Raw genomic sequence first — 25,022 nt, forward strand, 5'->3', positions numbered from 1 at the left:
GCTCTCAAGGAGAATAAGGAAAAGAAGATTAACAAGGAGTGCATTTGTGGGTTCCAGCAGTCTGGGTTGTTTTGTTTTAGAAGCCAGACTGCTGTAAGGTCAGAACAGATAAACATAATACCTTTAGAATTCCAAACGAGAGAGAAAATGCTCACGTAAGGTGTCCCGAAACTGCATTTGCGTTAACATTCCCTGCTGATATACAGCTACCATTAAACCACCATTTCTTGAACAAGTAAACCGATCACTCACCTCGACAAGCTGCTCTTTCTGTTCTGAGAATTTACAGGCACATTCAGCCAAACCTTCTAAATTTCCTTCTACTCCCGTAAGTTTTAATGCTTTTAAAACCACGTGGTCAGCATGGTATTTTAACAGGTCTGCTGCCAGCTGAGTTGCTGTACTGTGAAGCTGTAGATGTGGGGGGTGAAGGGTGATGAAACAAACAACAAACCATAAGATTTTGTGGCCAAGCACCCCAGAATCACTTTAAAAACCAAAGAGCAGCGACCTCAACACAGTCCCAGTGGAACCTTTCAGGGGGAAGTGCACAGTTCCCCTTGGTAACGGTAGCAGTTGTGCAGACCTGGGGGTGATGGGAACATCTTCGAGGCCCCTGTGTGGGCAGTAATGCCGTTTGTAGAAAATGAACTCGATCCCCTGTTCATTCTATTATCAATCAGCTCTTTCCCACACAGCTCCTCTCTTACCTAAAAAATGCTTCTGCTACTCTTCAAGGAATAGAACAGTATTACAGTATGGTATCCAAAGTATTAAGAAAAAAATCAATTGGTAGTTTGTCATCACGAGTGAGTGGTTTTTTTGTTTGTTTTGTGTGTTTTCTAAAATATATTTTATTGATTTTATTACAGAGAGGAAGGGAGAGAGATAGAGAGTTAGAAACATCAATGAGAGAGAAACATCAATCAGCTGCCTCCTGCACACCCCCTACTGGGGATGTGCCTGCAACCAAGGTACATGCCCTTGACCGGAATCAAACCTGGGACCCTTCAGTCCACAGGCCAACGCTCTATCCACTGAGCCAAACCAGTTAGGGCAAGAGTGAATGTTTTTTAAAAATATATTTTTATTAATTTTAGGGGGAAGGGAGAGTGAGAGAAACATCAATGATAAGCGAGAATCATTGATTGGCTGCCTCCTGCACGCCCCCTACTGGGGATCAAGCCCGAAAACAGGCATGTGCCTTTGACTGTAATCGCATCAATGTGGGATTTAGCCAATAAGGTAGTCACCACAATTTGAACACCTACATCATGGCAGGCACTGGGTTAGAGCCTGGGCCCACGTGACAAATAGGACACAACCCTCCCCTCAGCGGGGTTACAGTGCATCTATAGTTGTCCAGAACTTTATTCTTAACACCTGGGTCGCAGGAGAAATGATACATAAAAGGGTAACAAAACCTCCAAGGTTATATTTGACTTTGGAGTGCATTTTAAGCATGGCCCACTCACACTGGACATCTTTGGGTACTATTACCTCCAAAGTCTTCTTATCCTGACCTTAAAATAAGAAATGTGATAGGCCCTAGCTAGTTTGACTCAGTGGATAGAGCATCGGCCGGTGGACTAAAGGGTCCCAGGTTCAGTTCTGGTCAAGGGCACATGCCCAGATTGCAGGCTCGATCCCCAGTAGGGGGCGTGCAGGAGGCAACCAATCAATGATTCTCTCTCATCATTGATGTTTCTATCTCTCTCTCCCTCTCTCTTCCTCTCTGAAATCAATAAAATTATAAATTTAAAAGAAATGTGACTGGTTCTTTTGGGGTTATCCAGAAAGAGATCACTTTCAATAGCACTGTCCCCAGAAAAAAATCTGATCTTGAGTGGAGCCTATTTGAACGAAGTGATTTTTTCCCCCCTTGGAAGTAATCCAATGTCAACTCAAATTACAGGGCTTGCTACGAAATTAACAATAGGCAGTCCACATCCACACAATCAAGTGAGAATAATTAGTCAGAAACAAAGACATTAAAATGCCCTTTTTTTTGGAAACAAAATATCACATGAGAATTCTAAAAGACTCTGTTTAGCCACCAGGGCCTTAGAGAATAGTTAATGCCAGCACTTTATTTACAGACTATGAAAAGGTGGAGTCACGTGTCCAAGGCCACGTAAATTTTACAAATGGTTCTAGAGACAACTTATGACCGACCCTAAGGGAGGAAGGGAGAATAACACCAATTCCTGCTCCGTGCAATGTACTGACAACAACTTTATAGACGTCATCGCCCTTAATTCTTACAAAACCCGAGGTGGTTGCTGTTATACCCATTTCAGAGGTAAGAAAAATGAAGCTTGTGGAAAGCCACTCCGCCTCAGGGATTTTGTGCTCTTCTGATGGTCACATTTCTAACAATAGTTCAGCTGAAATTGAATAGGATGGGGGTTGGGGGGAATGGGTAGGGTTTGTTTAAACCATAGAAAACGGTATCCTTCTATGTTTAATAGGATGTGAAAATGAAGGTTTCAATAGAGGTCGGAACCAAGTAAGATGTGAAACAGATCACCAAGTATATAATTTTTATTGCTGAACAATATTTTGTTTAGTCATACCAAAATTCGTTTATCAATTCCCATTGATGAGATTTTAGGTTTTTTCCAGTCTGGGGCCATTATAAGTAGCGCTGCTGTGGACATTCATGTACAAGCTCTAAGACTGTTGGCACCAATAAAATGGTGGCTTCAAAATTAGTAGGTCCAAGGAAAACTTTAAAAACTTATTTTCTGTGCACAGCGACATACTAATGCATTTCCTACGTACCATACACAACATGAAAATTTGCAAAGTGTTAAAAGAGGCTAGATTTCAAACTATACTTACTTCTTTCTTAAGTTCATTGAGGCCATGACTGATTTTCAATATACTGAGTTCCAGCTCTTCGGCGATGCTTTTTGTTCTCTTGCTTTGCTAGCAAATTTAAAAAGTATATGCATAGGGTTACCTCATCTTTTTCATCTGATGACTCCAATTTTACTTGAACTATAAATTATAATAAATTTTAATACTATTCTGTGGCACTATAAGAAGATTTTTTAAATTTATCTGCTTATGGTTAGAACAGAAAGTAGAATTTTAAGTATTTAGTTATATTTCCCCACTCTAACTATAAATGGGTTAATTTCTAAAATCTAACTTTCTTACATAAATTTATCATATCTAAGACTAAACTATTTTATCTTGTGCCTAGGATGCTCATCATCATTCTTGACCTAGTTAAAAATTAAGACACAAGTCCTTTTCAAGTCCTTACACCTTCTCAGATCACACAACCTAAATGAGACCCTCTTCTTACCCACATTAACTCTCAGTCTAAGTCGTCATCCCAGCATGCCATTACATGTTTACTTTTTTATTTGTTTGTTTAATGCCTGTCTTCCCCACTAGGCGTCGGTAAGCCCCCTGAAGGCTGCGAGCGATCATAGTTTGCTCACCACTGAATCCATAATCCCTGGCACAGCAAATGGCACAGCAAATGAATAAATCAAAGTTAAATGTCAATATCCCCAAGAAGCCATCTTCATTTTTCTCCCTGAATAAAAATCCATCCCCCTTCCAATCCTCTCAGCACATGGTCTGTCCCTTCTCTTTGGACGCTTACACAGCTCTCTGTACTGCCTCACCCCTCCCCACATTCTTCTACATTGCAAATTCTTGCAGGCAAAGACCTTATCTTCTTCATCTTTAGATTTCCAGTGCCTGGCATATAAAAAGCCCATGGTAACAACGGGAATAAATGAATGCATGAACAATACACCTGGAATGCAGAATCGGAGAAGCCGGTGCTTGTGAAACATGTGAAAGGTGCTACTTGCAAACCTAAGTACTGATAGAATCAGATCCCCAACACAGACAGCGTTTCCTACAGAAATGCTCTTCCCCGAATGGTGGGCTTACATATTTAACACAGAGCAATCTATACTTCAGATTAGATAGCGCACAGATCATTCAAACTAGACAGAAACATTGCTTCCATCCCTGACACTACTCTGCCCTAGGTTACGTTTTCCTGCTAATGTGAGCATTTGTAATGCTGTGATGCCAAGAAAATATGAGCGAAATCTGTGATTCGTATCTACTCTTCATTCATAAATCAATGTCTTAAAGGAAGTAAGATCTGCTCTGGTCAGTCCATTCCCAGCCACATTCACCCTTCCTCTTCATCTTTTCTGCCAAAGCGTTCCCTTAAGACGTCCAGATTTGCTCACTCCATGCTATAGGTTGAAAACCACGTTAAATACTGTTTGACACAGCTGAGGTCTAAGAAGTAAATAAAGGTGCCAGTGTCACCTCAGGCTTCTGTCTCTCAATGTTGTAACCCACCCTCTATAAGAAACGTGGCACCTGCTTCCTGTGCTGTCCTGCCTCTGCCAGCCTTTACCTCTCCTGCCCAGAGAGCTGCCCATGTTTTACGTAGACCACTAGCCTATGTAGGCTCTCTAAGAGTCTGCCCACAGACCAGGAATCTGTGTGAGGGTGAGAAATCTTCCTCCGGCAGCTGGATCTACCGTCTTCACTGCACCTAGACCTCCATAAGCTCCCTAGATCGCTGTGTCTGCAAACCAGCTGTCCTCAGAGTGAGGAGCTGTGCACATCTGAGTGCCTCTGGTAAGACTCAGGTCCCGAGACCTTCTAAGTGGGGTCTCCTCTGCTCCCCACTCGGAAGAAGCATTTTGGGGAGGAATGTTCCAGAGGTGAGTTTGGGGGAAGAGCAGAGACAACAGGGTGAACTGTGATGGTGAGGATGGCACAGAGTCCAGACTGGCCAGGATGGGAAACAAGCTGGGATGTCAAGCCCTGTGAGTGCCGCGTGGATGGTAAGGGTACTTTGGCCAAGCAGGAGGGGGACGAGGAATGAGACGCCCTCGTCTCCCTCTGGACCACATCCACATTCCTGAAAAAATCCTGGTGGTGGGCAGCATCCCCATCTCTCACAACTTGAGGGGAGAGCAACTGACAAAGGGTACTTCCATGGAAGCAGGTTCTTACAGCTTGGAACCACACGGAGGCCAGCTGCTGGAGCTCCGCCCTCGCGTGGGCCGACAGGTCCAGGATGCGCTCCCTGTGCTCGTGGCTGGTGTAGGCGGAATCGGTGAAGTCCTCCGTGCGCTCCAAGACGGCTTCCAGCGTCGCGGAGAGATTCTCCTTGGACTGAAAGTACAGATTCTCCCGAAGAGCTTCGATATTCATCTGAGAACAAAAGCAACGTCCACCCACGCGTCAATATTCCCACCTAACCAAAATGGACTGTGGTTTCTAGCAGTGCGCAGGGGGACACGAGCAATTTCTTGGCTGGTCTGGGGGCCCAGGGGGGATGCAACCTCCACTGACAACTACGTTCTCCACTAACCCGGGAGCCCCCGACGGCCATGCAGGGCCTCGCTCCCATCGCTGTTAATACAACATTCCTGTGAGGTCAGTGAAGGCGAAGGCAGGAAGAGCATGATCATGTAGCAACCGGCAGAAAACACGAACCCGCCTCCACGTAAAGGATCTGCGTCTGAGAAAATGCTGATGCAAAGTCCTAGAAAATGCTACACCCAAAAAAGAGAAATGTGCTGAGCCCAGGGGAAGGGTGTGGAGGGTGGAGGGTAGGGGAGGGACTGGGAAAGGATTCAATTTTTCCTTAATTAATTCAGCAAAACTCAACCGTTTTGTCTGATGTCCCCAACAGCACCTCCCTGACCAGTGTCCTCGGCCAGGGGGCCTGGATGATCCCTCTGAAAAGGTGAAGCTTCTGATATCACCACTCCTCGCTAATGGGCTCCTCACCATCTATAACATCAAGCCCAAACCTCTACGGTAAAACACAAAACCCTCTGGGGTCCTGCCTTCATACACCTCTCTAATAGTCACCTCACCCCCACGCTCACTTCACCACCTGGTGCTTCGAGTTCCCTCACTGTGTGACAATGTCCCTGGACAGCCTTCCTCCCTGTCGGTTTCCTAAGATACGCTGTGCCACCCCAACCTCTAGCTCTGAACATATCACAGAAACAACTGGGGCCAGGAGGCAGCAAGCGCTGATGATCCAGACTGTGTCACAGTGAAGGTGCCGAGGGAAATGGCTTACCTTCGTTTAGCACGTTAAAGTCCTTTCACTCATACGATTTCAGGTTAATCTTTACAATACTAAGATTTAGGAGGATCCAGAGCCATAGGGGACTGCCTGCTGCCCCTTCTCCTCCAGTGAAAGTAGAATTTTAAGTATTTAGTTATATTTCCCCACTCTAACTATAAATGGGTTAATTTCTAAAATCTAACTTTCTTACATAAATTTATCATATCTAAGACTAAACTATTTTATCTTGTGCCTAGGATGCTCATCATCATTCTTGACCTAGTTAAAAATTAAGACACAAGTCCTTTTCAAGTCCTTACACCTTCTCAGATCACACAACCTAAATGAGACCCTCTTCTTACCCACATTAACTCTCAGTCTAAGTCGTCATCCCAGCATGCCATTACATGTTTACTTTTTTATTTGTTTGTTTAATGCCTGTCTTCCCCACTAGGCGTCGGTAAGCCCCCTGAAGGCTGCGATCATATGTCCCTCCATTATATGTGGACAGGATTGTTTTAAAAATGTTTTTATTGATATTATTTAGAGAGAAAGAGGGAGAGGCAGAGAGAAACATCAGTGATGAGAGAATCATTGATTGACTGCCTCCTGCAGACCTCCTACTGGGGATTGAACCCGAAATCTGGGCACATGCCTTGACCAGGAATTGACCTGTGACCCCTGGTTCATGAGTCAGTGCTCCACCACAGAGCCACATCGGCAGGGACAGGATTTTTTTTTAAAGGTAGGAAAGAACATGGATAAAAGTGGACCCCTCCATCATATGTGGACAGGATTGTTTTAAAAATGTTTTGATTGATATTTTTTAGAGAGAGAGAGGGAGAGGCAGAGAGAAACATCAATGATGAGAGAATCATTGATCGACTGCCTCTTGCACACCTCCTACTGGGGATTGAACCAGATGTGGATTGTTGGTTTGTTTTTTATTTTTTATTAAATGTATCAGGGTAACATTGGTCAACATGAACATATAGGTTTCAGGTGTGGGTTTCTATGTTACAAGATCTGTATATTGCACTGTGTGCCCACCTCACAAAGTCAACTCTTCTCCTGTCACCACATATTAGAACCCCCTTCTTCCCCAGCCCCTTCTTTTCTTTTTATTAAGATGTGTTTTAAAACAGTAACTTGGTAAATTTATTTTGTTGAAGGCCATTCATTTGTATGATTTGGTGTGCCCACCTCACAAAGTCAAATCTTCTCCTGTCACCACGTATTAGACCCCCCTCCTTCCCCACCCCCTTCTTTTCTTTTTATTACGATGCATTTTTAAACAGTAACGTGGTAAAGTTATTTTGTTGAAGGCCATTCATTTGTATGATTTCAGAAGATTTGTCCATATATTCACAGTACCAAATGCAGTAAAAATATTCTCTCTACAGATTATACTCTCCATCTGAAAATAGGTAAGATGCCAAAAAGATAACCACTGGTAGTGAGACTGAGTCTGTTCATAGCAGCTCTGCCTCCAATGCCTGCGGCAGAGGGTCAGCAGCAGACGCAGTCTCAGGGGCCACAGGTACCGCACTGCCCCCAGTGAGCCCGGCAGAAACGCAATGTCAAGGGGCAAAAGGCCAGGCTCCAACCCTACTTGTTTCCCTAATTATCCTCTGACCTTTGACAAGACAGTTCCCCCTCGGCCTGTATAGAAAGAGGGGATTAGAATAATAATCTCTAAGGTCCCTTTCAAAAACTCTAAGAGGATGGTCCTTCCTTGTAGCTCCCTTCCCCTCGAGGAGGGATTTAGGGCAGGACTGGTAGCATATAAACAAACCAGAGGTATAAACTGGAAGGTCACAGACATTGGGAATAGAGAGTCCTGCTTTTAAAAAAGGACTCCAGAGAACCAAGATGGCGGCATAGGTTAACGCCGGAGTTTGCTGCCTCGAACAACCACTTCAAAAGTGAAACTAAAAGACGGAACGGACACCACCCAGAACCACAGGAACGCTGGCTGAGTGGAAGTCCTACAACTAGGAGGAAAGAGTAACGCATACGGACACTGTTTCCCTAATTATCCTCTGACCTTTGACAAGACAGCTCCCCCTTGGCCTGTATAAAAAGAGGGGATTAGAATAATAATCTCTAAGGTCCCTTTCAAAAACTCTAAGAGAATGGTCCTTCCTAGTAGCTTCCTTCCCCTCGGGAAGGGATTTAGGGCAGGACTGGTAGCATATAAACAAACCAGAGGTATAAACTGGAAGGTCACAGACATTGGGAATAGAGAGTCCTGCTTTTAAAAAAGGACTCCACCACTTATTAGCTTTTCTCCTAAAACAATGTGGATATAATAGGCCCTGGCCGGGTAGCTCAGTTAGTGAGAGCACCGTCCCGATAAGCCAAAGTTGCGGGTTTGACACCGGTCAGGGCACATACAAGAAGCAACCAATGAATGTATACAGTAAATCAGTGGAATCAATGTTTCTCTTTCTCTCTCTCTCTTCCTTTCTCTCTCTCTCAAATCCATTTTTAAAAAATATTACATAAAAAATATGGGTATAATAATATTCACCTAAAAAGGATGTTAGAGATTAAATAATATTTATTAAGAGCACAGCCCCTAAAAATAAAGGACCTTTCACCCCATGTTCCTACTTAGACCTTCACACAATTAAAACTCAAAGTGGAGGATCCAGGATGGCAGTGGAGAAGGTGGGAGTTACACGCACCTCTTCCCAGAACCAAAGTGGAAATACAACTAAATCATAGAAAAATCAACCTGAAAAGTGAAAGTGCAGTAAGATGAAAACCATGCCATCCCTGTCCTGTCACAGCCCTGCTGATCAGAGAGGTGGCAACCCTTAGGCAAATTAGTTAATTTCCTAGGCCCTAGTTTTCCCATCTACTGAATAAGGGGTTGTGCTAGATGATTTCTTAGGGACCCCCTGACTCAGACACGGCTCTGAGCCAAAGAGCAGCTTCACCATCTCTCTGACCTCTGATGAGAAGTTCTGCCCTAAGTGTGTGTGTCATAGGTTCGCCATTACCTAGGCCCTAGTTTTCCCATCTGCTGAATAAGGGGTTGTGCTAGATGATTTCCTAGGGCCCCCGTGACTCAGACACGGCTCTGAGCCAAAGAGCATCTTCACCGTCTCTCTGACCTCTGATGAGAAGTTCTGCCCTAAAATGGTGGGATTCTGGAGTCAGACTTGCTAGTTTCAGATCCCAACTCTGGCACTTCCCAGCTGGCAGGCATACTTAATCCGATTCTCAGTTTCCCCAACAGTCTATGTCGGGGTGGGGAACCTTCTTTCTGCCAAGGGCCATTTGGGTATTTATAACATCATTCACGGGCCATACAAAATTATCAACCTTGCAATTAGCCTGCTATATTTGGTCACACATTTAAGGCACTCACCCCTAATGCCTTGGCAGGGCCAGACCAATGATTTCATGGGCCTGATATGGCCCACAGGCCAGACATTCCCATCCCTGGTCTATGGGGATAAGAACAGTAGTTCTTGTGAGAATTATACATACACATACATTTAAAGGACTCAAAACAGGGCTGGCACACAGTAAGTGCTCCATAAATGTTAGCAATGTATTATCATTCATTTTAAAATTTTAGTTATCATAAATACTATTACTACTATTACAACTACTACCATCTCAAATTGTAAGTCCTATACCCCAGGGAAGAGCAGACATTCCAGCAGAAATGATTTGCTGTCTGCCACCATCCATGGATGGTGTAGCACTGCTCCAAAGTCTTGGTTAGGGACACGCTCCTAAACAGATGACAGGAGGCTACTGCCAAACCATACAGCTACCCAGGGCCAGAGTAGCTGCAATAACCCAAGACCAGTGTTCTTTGTACATTCCACACTGAGCCAAGATTTACTGGTTATTAAGTTTGTACCTCCTCGCCGAAACCGGTTTGGCTCAGTGGATAGAGCATCGGCCTGTGGACTGAAAGGTCCCAGGTTCGATTCCGGTCAAGGGCATATACCTGGGTTGCGGGCACATCCCCAGTAGGAGATGTGCAGGAGGCAACTGTTCGATGTTTCTCTCTCATCGATGTTTCTAGCTCTCTATCTCTCTCCGTTCCTCCCTGTAAAAAAAAAAAATCAATAAAAAAAAAGTTTGTACCTCCTGGCATTTTTAAAAGAGAAATATCTGCTTTTGTGAAGCATCTATTCTAAAATATTACACAAAAATAAAGATATTACATATAGCAATGCTCCTTTAAAATGGAAAAAAACAAAGAAAAGAAATATATTCTCTTTATTCTCACCTTGAATTCTTTAATTCCAGTAAAAATACTGATGGCTGCAACATCAGTCTCTCCATTGGGCTTGCAGTCAGTCACAATTTCAATGACCTTATCCAGTGCCACTTTCATTCGGTCAAATACCCCTTCTTTGTTTTTATGGGCTGATTCACAGTTGGGATGCCTGAGACACGTCTTCAAAACAAGTGAAGCTTTTTATTTTAAGATTTGATCCAAATCCTAACACACAAAATCTTACAGAGAACATGTCATGCTAATAAAAATGGTTCTTTACCAAAATCTCCCGGGTCCCTGGCTCACCCAGCTGCTTCTCCTCACTAAAAGTGGAAGCAGGATGAGTAAAAAGCGATAGCAAGGTTAAGTGAAAAAGGCAGAGTGCAAACTATATCTTTATACTTCAATAATCAGATTACTTAAAATTTTGGGGGGAAAAACCCTATCTACATCTTTATCATGATTAAAAATATTTTGAAATGTTGTCTTGTGTGCGTAAGAACTAAAAAACAATGAGGAAAAATAAACAGGTGAGATATGACTGTGGATGTATGTTTGCCTTTTTAAAAAATGATGTAAATGCAAAACTACTCAAGGGCCAGATACTAACACAGGCTTCTATCTGGGCTCCAGAGATATCTGTTTTTCTGGCTTTACCGATCCCAGCAGAATAAATATTCTGAGCAGAAAAGGCAATTCTAAACACACTGCCAACGAGATGCTGACTAGTTCGTTCTTGAATTGTACCAATTTGCTGGCCAAGTGCAGTTTGGAATTACAAGCTCTTGATTGACAATTGTGTTTAAAGTAGGATAAGGAATTAGAGATATGACTTTCCAGAATAAACAAAGTAAGGGCTGACTTAATTCTCCAGTTACTTAACAGATTCTAACTTGCCTAGCTTGCGCTAGAGATAGGTGTGCTGGCTCCCCAACGAGACTGGCAAAACCCCGCAGGCAGTGGCCATGTGGGACAGGCCTCCATTCCCAGCACCTAATACAGCACCTTCTGCTTAGTTGCTCAAGCAAAGCTGACTCCTAGATGAATTGCTGTTCGGAACCGGGGAAGAAAGTTGGCATTCTTGCCAAAGAACAACTGAGATCCAACTATGAGAGCCTATATTCCAATTTATCATCTCGATCCTTTTTAAAATGGACAACATATAAGTTAGATGCACTTAATCAGGTTCTCTAATTAATTTGCAATACAGTGAAACAAAAAGTGCTCTTACCTTTGAAGCTGTGAGAAGCATCATTGTACACTTTTCCAGAACTGCCCTCGCTGCTGCCATTTTTGCTTTTTTCTTTTCATCTTTCAGATCCTAAAAAGAGAATGAAATCGCCGAGCATGCTAGGATCATGCGGACAATCCAATTTCTTGAAAAATCATTTACTCAATAATGACAATACTCAACAGTGAAGTGACAAGGTTAAAAAAGTGACAACGTGAAAAAAGCTAGAACGAAGTTTTACGAAGAGTCCCCTCTTCAATCTGACCACATGCACAGAACAGAGGGGAGTAAGAAGCTGCCCTTAGTAAGGCCGGCAGACCCTGGGCTGAGCCCCAGGAGAGGCTGCCACGTGCTCACTTTCTGGTGGCCGGCCACGCCTGGCGTTCTCATGTCCTCGTGGACACACCTCACTCCTAACCAGAAACGCTCATCCCGTGCTTTACTTAAATAAAAGTGGCTCATTTACTGGGCACCTGTGGGCTATTATTTCCTTCAAAATAGATAGTTAGAAGGCAACTCTTTCCAGGGACCATGTCTGATTAATCCATCTAAGTACTAATTCATCTCCATATGAGGTTGGTATGTCCTACACGTAACCAACCTGCTGCTCTGGAATGTTCTTAGGCTGTTTTGTAGATATATAATCTTCCCCAACTAGATTATGAACTCTGAAGCAAGAACTGTATTTTGAATTTTTTTTTCTTTTGGTTTCTCTGCATAGAGCCCTTGATGGAATGTGTGCTTATCACAGAAGTATCGAATATTACTTATCCAATCTAGAACCAACTACTCATAATTTGGTTATGACCATCTAATTCAGAGGTCAGCATGTATTTTCAATAAAAGGCCAGATAATAAGCTTTTAGGTTTCCTGAACCATATGGTGGTCTTTGTCACAACTACTTAATTCTGTCACTGTAGTGTGAATACTGTTCCAGATAATACCTAAACAAATTAGCATGGCTGTGCTCCAATACATTGTTACTTGTGGACATTGACATTTAAAGTACATAAAATTTTCACCTGCCACATTAGTCGGTCTGTCTTCATTTCTGAGTTGAGTGACAAACCCTTTCTTACAAAAAACATAGACTCAAAGTTTGAGAATGGTTTTCCTTTTATTTGTTTTAGTAAATTATTATAGTAGATTCAAAGTTATGCCTATACTATCACTCATTCACTTGCATCCCAATATAGCTTTCTTTGAACCAAACGTTAATTTACGTCACAAGATCAGATCCCTACCTCTGAATATCCTCCATTACGAGTATCAAAAATAAAAGTTGAGGTCACTTCTAAAATTTCCCCTTTGTCTTTAACATATCAAACAGGACTTCTTGCAGAACAACCTGTGGGTCTAGCTGACAATGCATCAAGCATGTGCGCCACATAAGACACTTGTAAGCCACACACGCTATCATACAGTGGGTGGTGATGGCCAGTGATGGGCAAAGATGGCATCTCAATCTCAGAGGGCTGGTCCACAGGACGAAACAGAGGCCTCCATAAATCCCAGGCGGTCCAAGAAGCACCACGGGAAGCATCACCATCTGGTCTGGCACTTCCCAGCCCAATACCCACCTTCCAACTCCAACTACAGCCTGAGAGTTCACGTCCCAGACCACCACCTGTGGGGCTACACCAAAGCACCCCAAGGAAAGCTCAATTACTGTACCGTCAACCTGTTTACAAGGTACACTCATGCACAAATACCCTCACAAGGAAACATCAGTCCTGGATATAATACGGTCTCCCACCTTCCTAAACTTCAGAGCATGCAGTCTGAACTAGGGCACAGGCCTATAAAGAACTTCTATTACGGTTTCGTTTGAAAACTACAGGTTTTAGAATCAGACATAACTGAGCCCAATCTGCTAGAAGAGTGACCGTGGGAAAGCTTATTATTTTCTCAGATTCAGTTTCCTCACGTTCACAATAACAATACCTACTTCACAGGGATGTTTTGAGAATTAAATGAGATCGTGGATATTAAGTACCTAACACATAGCCAATGCAAATAAATAACGAGCCCTGATCGAAACGTGAAATGGAATGTTTCACAAAAGAGGAAGCACTTGAGTTGGGCCTTGAAGGCGAGTCTGACCTCCCCCAGTGTGTGAGACGGAACAAATACCTGTGACTTGTGCACCAGAAAAGTATGCGTGTACTTGGAAACTTTACCCTGCGGTAAATACGTACATTTTGTCTATCTCCAGTTAGATGTGCAAACTCCACCATTTCATTTCCAAATTGACTGAATATCTGGACAAACTCTTGAAAGCTATTCACTTTCTCCAGTCTTTCCATAGTTGCAAGAACCTGCAAACCAGAGAATATTTTATTCTCAGGTGTAGACATGAAAGAGAGTAAGAGGTCAGGACTGAGGAGAGAGAGGGATAGAGAAATTTTCATTTGCAGGGACAGCGGGGCTCAGAGAAGCAGAGGCAGATCCAAAGGTGAGAATTATCAAGGGGACAAGTTGTTTTTAGGATGGGGAGACTTGGGCTCACTTGAAAATCAAAAGGAAAAAGCAAAAAGGAAATGACTAATATGCAAGAGAATATTCAAGAAAATATCCACGAGAAGAAATCGTGTATGAAGCGAATTCTGGAGAAGGTGAGCACGGGTAGGACTATGGTAATCCAATCTTCAGAGGACCCGGAGGGGTGAGATAAGAGACGGTACATGGCCAAAACCGGTTTGGCTCAGTGGATAGAGCGTCAGCCTGCGGACTGGGAGGTCCCGGGTTCGATTCCGGTCAGTGGCATGTACCTGGGTTGCGGACACATCCCCGGTGGGGGATGTGCAGGAGGCAGCTGATCGATGTTTCTCTCTCATCGATGTTTCTAACTCTCTCTATTTCTCTCCCAGAGTGAGGAGTGGAGAGGGAGGCGTGGGGACTTCAGGAACAGGAAACAGGGTGGATCGGTCAGGAACTGGCTGTGTTAGATGAATTCACTGCCAAGAAGCTGTGGGCAGCCAGGGGTGAACAGAGAGCATGAACCCGTAGGAGAGGCAACAGAAAATATCATGCATATTCTTAGAAATAAAGTAAACAGCCTGGCTGCTTTGGCTCAGTGGTTAGAGTGTCAGGCCATGGACCAAAGGGTCGTAGGCTGGATTCCAGGTCAGGGGCGCCTGCCTCAGTTGCAGGTTTGATCCCCGGCCCCAGTCCCTGACGGGGTGAGTTCTGGAGGCAACCAGTTGATGTACTTGTGTGTGTGTGCATGTGCGTGCGTGCGTGCACGTGTGTGTGTGTGTGTGTGTGTGTGTGTGTGTGTGTCTTTCCCCCTTCTCCCTCCCTTCTACTCTCTGAAAATCAATGAAAAAGAATATCCTCGGGTGAGGATTAAAAAAATAATTAAAAAAAATTAAAAATAATAAAAATAAAAAAGAAAGTAAATAGATGTGAAACAGTGTTCCGAATACTTCTCTCTAAAACAACACTGCTGGGTTAGTTTTAGTCCCACCAAGCTGGTAACGAAAACACAGATATCCTGTGTTTCCTTCTCTCTAATGAGGATGTGATGGATACTCGGCCAGTTAGTCTGCCCGGGCAGCTCAGGAAGTCCCGGCGACTCCACAGATAAGGCAGGTTGCCGCCACCGAGCAGAGTGTCTGTCTTTCAGAGACGGGAAGGTGGTTTTCATTCCTCTAGCACTGCCCGATCCAGTCACCTCTCCAATTTCTTTCTCTCTTTAAAGTTACCCTCTGAATCACTCCACCCTGGTCAGGTGGCTTTGGCCCTTACACACAATTGGGCCCATCCAGTCACTGGCTGAGTGCCCTCCTTGCCTAGTGCATGATCCAGGGAAACAAGTGATTGTGCCCCCCCCACCCCCACCCCACTACCCCCGGCTTCCTGAATGACTGAGGAGCACCGTTATCTGAGACACTGGAAGAGTTTAAATCTATTCTCAAAGGTTTGCAATTTTTCAGTAATATTTAGGAACTTTGCATAGGAAAATTCTATAGTGTGGCTAATTGTGGTTTCTGGTGATGGGAGTGTTTTCTTAAGCTTCTAAATTGTTACTCTCTGATTTGGAAAAAAAGGACACTGAGAAATTCAGTATTTTTATCACCTAGGTTTCTGCTATATACATTGTCATGGTGTTCAGTGGACAAGCATTGCTAAGTTACTTGCAATTAACCTAAAAACAACAACAAACTTTGTGAACAACCCTGAAAAACCCAGTATAGAAACAACCGAAAGGCAAGTACCTTATTTCTTGATGTTATTATCTGCTTAATGACCACTCGGTCTGCCAGCAGCAACACTTTTGTCACTGAAGAAAGGAGTAATCTCGCAGCCTTTATAACTCCTGTTTTGTCTGTAAAAATGGTGATCTGGCCCCCAGATTCGGGGTGATTCGGGGTGCTTACATCTGTAAGTGCTGCAATCGTTTCTCCTAACAAGAAAGGCAAGGAAGAAATGTCAAATTGGGAATCAGACACACTTTAAATTAAAATCCAGATTTTTCTTGTCTCTTGAAGGTATCACGCTGCCCATCTCCATAACCTGAAGGCACTTGAGTTTTTATGGATACCCAGGGAGAGAAGACAAGGCTTTGGGCCCCAGGGAGCGGCACCCTCAGTGAAAAGGGGGCCTAGAAGAATCATCCATAGACAAAAGGAAACAATAAGCGAGATCATCTGCTGGCCAGCCTGAGCTCTGGATGGAAAACTAAACTGAAAGAGAGCATCCCTCCTGAGAATTCAGCCCCCGGCAGACCCTCCCTCAGGCTTCTGTTTGAACTGATATTTCCTATGATTCCCGGCATGAGCCATTCTACCAAGTGGACTCCCCACCCTCTGGAAAACATTCTTCACTGTTGCTACCAAAAACTGTATATGTATTTGTTTTCTTTTTTAAAAACCTCTTGACCGTTAATAGCAATGAACAATCTATAAAACAATACAAATATGTGTTCTACTCAAAAATGAAACCAGTGTGTAACTGTTTCTAAACCTTATTTTAACAAGATTAGAAAAATTAACTTTTGCCCTGGCCAGGTGGTTCAGTTGGTTGGAGTGCCATCTCATACACCAAAAGGTAGTGGGTTCCATCCCTGGCTGGGACACGTAGGGAGGCAACCAATCAATGTTTCTCTTTCTTTCTCCTTCCTCTCTATCTAAAAATCGATAAAAACATATCCTTGGGTGAGTATTAAAAAAACAAAAAACAACTTAATTATCTTGTAATGTTCTAGGTAATCTTTTAAATCCTAAATAAACCTGAGTGCATAATAGATTGATTTTCTCACAAATCCACTCTGTCAATAGCATTACATACACCCACAAGGTACCAGCCTATGTGCTCAGGGTCCTGAGTAAAAGTGTGACATAATGAAAGTCAAGTTAGGCCTCGTGGAAACATAAAATACACCTGAAAGGACAGACTTAAAGTCAGGCTACTAAGCTAGCTGCTATTTCAACTGTGGGTATGAAGCAATAAGGATGTTACTGGGATGGAAGCCATAGGAATATAAAAAGAAGGATGATTTGGCCCTGGCCAGGTGGCTCAATTGGTTGGAGTGTTGGCCCTCATACCAAAAGGGTTGCGGGTTTGATTCCAGGTCAGGGCACATACCTAGATTTTTGGTTTGACCCCTGGTCGGAGCATGTACAGGAGGCAACTGATCAATGTTCTCTTCCCCCCCCCGCCCCACACACACTTCTTCTCTCTAAAATCAATAATCAAATCCTCAGGTGAGGATTTTTTTTAAAAAAAGATTATTTCGGAGATACTGAGAAAATAAAATATAAAATTAGTACCTGAACAGTTGATATGAAGGAAAGGAAAGTGAAAAATAAAAATAGCTTCAAGGTTGTGAACCTAAATTACTTAAAATCAGGAGGGCGTGGGGAGATGATAAATTTAGTGTCAGACAACAGGAATTTGAAATGACACAGGAAAGCCCAAATGATAAGCCACTTCATATGGATGCTGAAATGCCATGGCAACCACTGAAGCTCTACTAATAGGTGAAGCCTGTGATCGCCAAGCCCCCAGTGACGCCCACCTCCTGGGATCTACATCCTTGCGTCTGTCCCGCCCACATCATACGAGGTGTGGTATGGCAGGATGATGGTATGTCATTTCCAAGTGGGGTTATTAGGCATCGGCGTAGCCGTTTTGATGTCCCTCGCCCCCCACCCCCACCCCACCTCTCTCTCTAGCCCTTTTGGTCTCTCTCTCTCTGTCTCTCTCTCTCTCTCTCTCTCTCTCTCTCTCTCTCTCTCTCCCTCTCTCTCTCTCTCGGAGGGAAGGCAGCTACCATGCTGTAGGCAGTTGTTACTACAGAGAGGCATTCATGAGATGAAACTGAGGCCTCTGGTCCATGGTCAACAAAGACGTGACGCCTGCCAACGGCCTTGAGAAGGAGTCCGAACGCAGGTCCTGCAGCGCCCACCCTCAGAGAACTGCAGGCTCAGCCCGTCCCGTGGCTGCAGCCTCCTGAGACAGACCCCGAGCCAGCCAGTCAGCCCTCCCTGAGGCCTGGCCCTCAGGAACCATGTGAGGTAACAAACGTTTGCAGTATAAGTTGCTAAGTTTGGGTTAATTAGTTACACAGCCATAGGGAACTATCACAAAGTTTTATGTCGCAAAATATACAGAGAAAAACATTTAGAATTAAACCTCATACACACAGAAAGGGGCAGGAGAAAAAGTGTAAGTTTGCATTCTAACAGCAAGAACTGAAAGATGAAAACGTTCCCTCTGGACCTCTGGAAAATGTTACTTTTTCCTGTGGCTCTCAATCACCGAAAATATTACACATGAGCCTGCACATATGGCATTATTCAATCTCTCTGACTAAACCCCTGGCATTAAACTTAAAGTACGTGCGTTGGTAGCATTTGGTCTGCTCCACCACCAAGGTTCGGTGCTCCCTTAACATTATAAAGTCGTTGCAAGTGTAGACTGTTCAGAAACCAGTTCCCTGAAAAAGCCACAAAGCTTTCTTATAGCTTCATGGTTGTCATCTTTAACTTATGTGTAACTAGCTAGTGTTGCATCTATTCTCCATGAATGGCTAGAAATCCAAGAGTCACCCAGAACCCCCCTTTCCTTTAATCAACGACCGACTTCTGGCTATTCACCACGCTGGTGGGTGTTTTGTGCGTTCTTCCTGCTCCGTACATCACCAGGACCCTGCCTTGCTTTAGCCTGGTTTATTATAAAACCTTCCCTGCCTTTAGTCTCCACTCTCTCTCAACACGCCCTCATTTGTTCATTCCCTCCATACTCCCAGGAAGATTCCTAACACAAAACGACATGTCTTTCATCTGGCTCAAAATTCCTCAAATGATCATTTGCGGAATAATACCCGCAGTCAGTCATGTAACATACAGAATCATGGCTGATCTGGTTGGCCTCTCTGTGTTTCCTTGGCCTTATCTCTCTCACTCCCTCTCCCCGATGGTGACTCTCCAAATCACCTGCTCCCCCCTCAGGGTTGCTCGTGGAAGTAAACAGCACCATCATTTACCCAGCTGTTCACACTCCACACCTACACTCTTCCCGTCACATCCCACAACTAAACTGTCAGAAAATCCTGTCAGCGTCACCTTGATGACATACGTAACCAAATGCAACCTCTTCTCACCACCCCAAAGGCGATCACCGGGTCTAAGTCACCACCATCTATCCCCTGACCCGCTGCAACAGCCGCTCAACTGGTCTCTGTGATTTCACCCTCTTACCCCCTAAAACCCATTCTCCAAACAGGAGCCAGCAGTCATCCTTTTAAAATATAAATGAGATCAGATCACCACCCTACACAAAACCTACAAGCTCCCCTACTACACTTGCAACACAACCCAAGGTTCCTACCTTTGCCTAGAAGGCCAGACCTGGTTTTATTCTTCTGTTTCCCAGGTATCCACATAGCTGGGCAGTCTCTGCTCCAATGTTACTTCCTTAGAGGGATTTCCTGACCCCCCAACTCAGTAGTTCTCAACTGGGAACATTTGGGGGTGTCTGGAGACTTTTTGGGTTGTCACAATGGGGACAGAGGGGACCTACGGGCAGCTGATAGGTAGAAGCTAGGGATTCTGCTAAACAGTCGACAATGGAGGGTTACTACCCCCATCAAAGGATTACCAACAAACAATTATCCCGCCCAAAATGTCAATGGCGTCTACCGTCTCTAACATACAATTCCATAGGTTTCCTAACCCTTCCTGGCTTTGTCACTTTCTTCATGATAACTATCACTAACCGACATTATTACCTATTGACTCGTTCGTTTATGGTCTGGACAGAGGTATGTCTCCCTTACTGTACCAGAATCTGAGTTCCACGAAGGCAGACTTTTGACTAATCTGTCCATGGCTAGATACACAGGGCCTAGAAAAGCGCCTGGCATATAGCCAGCATTCAGTAGACACTTACTCAAAGAGCTCTGGCTGGTGTGGCTCTTGGCTGGCCCTTGTCCCATGCACCAAAAGGTGGCTGATTCAATTCCAGGCCAGGGCGCATGCATGGGTTGTGGGCTCGATCCCCAGTGCGGGGCATGTAGGAGGCAGCTGGGCAATGTTTCACTCTCATATCAATGTTTCTCTCCCTCTACCTCTCTCTCTAAAAAATAAAAAATAACAATAAAACATATTTATTAAAAGAATAAATGGATAAATGATACTTTCAGACTTAGGACTTGAGCCAAGAGCAGTTCAGTAGACCTAGAAGCCAATCCTGTCCTTTAATGTCCCAGGCATCTATAATCATTGGGCTAAATCACAGTGCACATCTTTACTCAAAATGAGACGATAATTTGTCATTGTATCCAACGCAATACAATTGGTATCAACACACCTCGACATCAACATCCACATACCTGCCTGTTTAGCTTCGATACAGGCAACGGTTATTTCTTCTTTCAAATCCCAGTTTTCATTGGCGATAGCTTCCCCGACTTTAACAAATCTTCCAACTGCCAAGTTGACGGCTTGACCTACACGCTGAATTGCTTGCAGCGTTTTATCAGACTTTTTGGTATTATCTTTGTGATTAATAAGGGTGGTAATCTAAGAATAAAAGACAAAAGCAACTTGTTTAAGTTTTATTGCAATAACTTTTTTTGAAGCTATATCACAAAGGCCAAGTACATTAATCCTGGCATCCTGGATAACCTAACAGACCCAATTCATAGTCTAATACTTCAACCCAGAGGCAACCAGGAAGCACCCTGCATCTCTCCTCAGGACAATGCTCCCATTGATAACAATTCCAAGTTTATGAGAGGGCAGGTAGCTGGGGCATGCAGTTCCAGAAGCCCTCCAGGTGTTTCAACAGATCTTCCAGACAGGAGAAAAATAGGGGAGGCTAGATCATTACATTCAGAGAATCCACAGAAAATCACAGCACTTCAGGTCTAGTTTCTTTTGCTATGACTTGAGCTACTATGAGTAGAAAGCATTTTATTATTATTAACTGATTTTCAAGTGAGAGAAAAGGGAGAGGAAGGAAAGAGAGAGAGAGAGAGAAAGAACTATTTGTTGCTCCACCCATTCATGCATTCATTGGCTGAAACTTGTAAGTGCCTTGACCAGGGATCAAACCTACAACCTTGATTGTATCAGGACGACACTAACCAACTGAGCTACCCAGCCAGGGCTAGAGACAGCATCTTCACCTTGCATTCCACTCTACTGCTAGCACAAGTTCAGAGCTTGTACAAAATGGTGTCATACATGTTTACTGAATTCAATAGATACTGAGAATGACCCTTATAATCTATGTTTTATGCTTCCCTGAGTTTTGTTGTAGCTCAAAGTAAATGAAATAACCAAGAGTCTGAACACTTGGTTCCGGGCCCTGAAATAAAATACAAAAGGTAACAAGTTAAGCCGGTTGAAACAAAGATAAATCTTCAGAATGTTTTATAAAATTAGCACGTGAACTTTGCTGACATATAAAAATATTTAAAGAATGTTACATAAAGTATAGATCCTAAATAGTAGATGGCCATGGAACATGACTTTGAAGTGTTTTGTATAAATGTAGTAGCAAAGACCAGATAGAGAATTAAGAGAACAGGAAGGGAATCACTGCCTGGCCAATAATTATGTGCCAAGCACGTTCTATGTTATGGTATTAATAGTTTAGAACCAGGAAGGCCTGGGTGTGGGCCTTGGCTCTGTCCTGATTAGCTACATGACCTAGGGACATCTATTTAATCTCTTTACATGTCCTCATCTATAATATTGTTTTTCAAATTTTAAACACTTCCTAGATGCCAGGCCTTGAGGATGCATCAGTAAACAAGACCATTACAATCCGGCCTCCGTCTCGTTAACCGTCTAGTAGAATTAACAATTGAATTATATAAACTATATTTGTTGCACACCTATCATAAGCCAAATAAAATTCCAAGCGATGATGAAACAGCAATGAACAAGAAGGGCCCATGCTTTCATGGAGCTTACATTCTAATGTCGGGGGACACAATACAATCATCACACAACTAGGTAAACAAAAGAATTTAAATATAAATGCTATGCGAATATTAAAATAGGAAAATGGGATAGGAAGTATGTGTACCTGAAAGTAATTTATCTTCCTTCATGAGAAAATGATATTTAAGCTGAAATGTAAATGACATCAAGTAGCCAGGCTGGCCAACATCAGGGAAAAAGTATTCTAGGGAAAAGAAATCACTGTTTTCAAAAAGAGGGGGGTCACCTAAGGAATGAGGAAAGACCAGAAGTGGTTAAAGAAGGGTGGGCCAGAGGGCAAGTGTAAGACTGATATCCAACTGGTAGGCACAGACCAGCCACGAAGGCTACGAGTTGGAGTAGAGTTTGTGTTTTCTTGTAAGTGCGACAGAAGCAGGAAAGTGATAGACTCTCTGGTTTTGATGTGTGTCCACAGAGTCTGCTATTTCACCTTTCAAGATCTGGAGCCTCATTCCTCTCTCCCTGAGCACTTAGATTAAAGCAGAAGCAACAACATGCTACTTTTGAGGACAGGTCAAAATGATACTGCAGCTCCCTTCTCACTCCCACTCTGAGATTATTCACTTTAGGGGAGCCAGTTGCCCTGTTGTGAAGACATCAAAGTTTTAGAGTTTTCAGTGTACAGATCTTTCACCTCTTTGGTTAAGCCCACTCTTAACTATTTTATTGTCTTTGATGCTATTGTAAATAGAATGGTTTTCTTTATTTTTCAGAGATTTTGTTGTTAGCATATAAAAACAACTGGTTTCTTTCAACAATGAATATTTTTAAATAAAAATAAAAGGAAAAGAAAGAAATAAAAACAACTGATTTCTGTATACTGATTTTTAAAAATTAAATTTATTGAGGTAACACTGGTTAATAACATTATAGAAACTTCAGGTATACAACATTATAATTTGATATTTGTATACTCTATTGAAAAATCTAGTTTCTATTACTATAGAAACCAAGAAGAATCTTCAAGCAAGGGATGACAGGCTGCCTTTTTCTATTTTCAAAATTTTATTTTTATTAGTAGTTGATTGTATGTTGATTTTTTTTAATTCTGCAATTTTGTTGAATTTGTTTATTAGTTCTAACAGTATTTTGGTGGAGTCTTTAGGATTTTCTATATATAAGCTCACGCCGTCTGTAAATAGAGACAATTTTACTTCTTCCTTTCCTATTAGAATGCCTTTTATTCTTTTTGTTGTTGTTAATCCTCACCTGAGGATATTTCCCCATTGATTTTTAGAGAGACTGGAAGGGAGGGGGAGAGACAGAAACATCAATGTGAGAAAGACACATTACAAAGATTGATTGCCTCCTGCACATGCCCCAACCAGGGCCAGGGATCTAGCCTGCAACCAAGGTCCACTCCCTTGACTAGAATCAAGCCCCGGACCCTTCAATCCGTGGGCTGACGCTCTAGCCACTGAACCAAACCAGGTAGGGCGTTTTATTCATTTTTATTGCCTGATTGTTCTAGCTAAGACTTCCAATACTATTCTGAATAGGTGAGTGAGAATGGGCATCTTTGTCTTGTTCCTGATCTTAGAGGAAAATCTTTCAACTTTTCACTATTAAAGATGATGTTAGCTATGGGCTTATTATATTGAGATATGGTCCTGTTATACCCAATTTGTTGAGCATTTTCATCATGAAAAAATGTTAAATTGTGTCAAATGCTTTCTATGCATATATTGAGATGATCATATGATTTTTTCCCTTTTCGTTCTGTTAATGTGGTGTATTACATTTATTGATTTGCATTTGTTGAACCATCCTTGCATTGCAGAGAGGAATCCCACTTAATCATGATGTCTGCTCCTTTTACTGTGCTATTGAATTTGGTTGGTTAGTATTCTGTTGATATTTTTTTGCCTCAATTCTTCAGGGATATTGGCCTATACTTTTCTTTCTTTGTACTGTCCTTATCTGGTGTTGATATCAGGGTAATACTACCCCATAATGCTTCAAAAAAATCCCAATGAAGCAGGTATTTACAAATGAAGAAATTGAACATCATGAAGAGTAAAGAAATTGGACATCAAGGAGACATTCTGACCCCAGACATTCTGACTCCAGAGCCTAGCCTCTTAACCAGTTAGTCATGCTGCCTTCTCTGCCTTATGATGCTGTTAAGAGGATTAAATGAAACGATCCACATTCTGTGTTTAACAAAGTACCAAGTTGATGGCAAGCACTCAAGGTATATTCTAATTAACTCTTATTTAATTCTCAGGTATTATTAAACATAAGAAAACTGAGGCTGAGTGAAGGGAAGTATTGACTCACAGAGCTAAAAAGTGGCCTAGTTTAGAATGTGGACCCACGTTTGTCTGACACCAAAGCCCACCCAGTACTGTCCTTCCTGATTTTTTTTTTTTTGAGGGTGGCCGAACGCTGTCTTCAAAATAAAATATTACCTAAAGCCATTAGGCTATCATGGGTGGCCGAACACTGTCTTCAAAATAAAATATTACCTAAAGCCATTAGGCTATCATGTCAAAGAGGAGTTGCTGTGGGTGAATTTTGTGGGTGACTGTGGGCCATGCTGCTGGGAAGCAGGGAGACCAATATGAATCCTTTAGCATCAGCTTAGTTTTCCTCCAAATCCGATAGACTGGGGAACTCTTCAGGCCACCTGGAGAACCCAGGGCTTGGTCACCATTGATTATTCCAAACAACCACCTGGGAACAAACTCAGTTTGTCAAACCCTTCATTTACATAAAGCTTTAAACTTTCAATCATAAAGAAAAGATCCTGCAATTAGGCTAAAGTATCAACTATTGTTCAGTTCTGAAACACACACTTTGCTTTCACTACAAGCATCCTTCCGGTGCATAATTAGGTGTGGCTGGCTGACTTCCTCTTACTCCAAGCAGTTTAGAAAATGTTACAGTCCAAACAGAGGTATGCCCTTAAAATTGACAGAGGAGCCAAGTCAATTTATAAAATTCCTTACTAAGAGGTCTACTTACTAGTATACCCTAGAATCATGACCAAACTTTTA

The 25,022-nt window shown here is 42.8% G+C and overlaps 1 protein-coding gene across 1 annotated transcript in view; it reads right to left on the minus strand.

The window, feature by feature from the left end:
* CTNNAL1 (catenin alpha-like 1) overlaps window positions 1-25,022 on the minus strand; it is a 51,386-nt gene that overhangs the window by 20,924 nt on the left and 5,440 nt on the right. Inside the window, exons 2-9 of the mRNA XM_006771218.2 lie at window positions 20,403-20,592; window positions 15,784-15,971; window positions 13,762-13,881; window positions 11,563-11,652; window positions 10,341-10,511; window positions 5,011-5,211; window positions 2,845-2,931; window positions 253-411 (exon numbers count right to left, since the gene is read on the minus strand). Of these exons, the coding sequence (XP_006771281.1) occupies window positions 253-411; window positions 2,845-2,931; window positions 5,011-5,211; window positions 10,341-10,511; window positions 11,563-11,652; window positions 13,762-13,881; window positions 15,784-15,971; window positions 20,403-20,592 (1,206 nt within the window). The remainder of the gene's footprint in view (window positions 1-252; window positions 412-2,844; window positions 2,932-5,010; window positions 5,212-10,340; window positions 10,512-11,562; window positions 11,653-13,761; window positions 13,882-15,783; window positions 15,972-20,402; window positions 20,593-25,022) is intronic.

The sequence above is a fragment of the Myotis davidii genome, unplaced genomic scaffold (genome assembly GCF_000327345.1).
Source record: "Myotis davidii unplaced genomic scaffold, ASM32734v1 scaffold64, whole genome shotgun sequence".
Classification (NCBI taxonomy): domain Eukaryota; kingdom Metazoa; phylum Chordata; class Mammalia; order Chiroptera; family Vespertilionidae; genus Myotis; species Myotis davidii.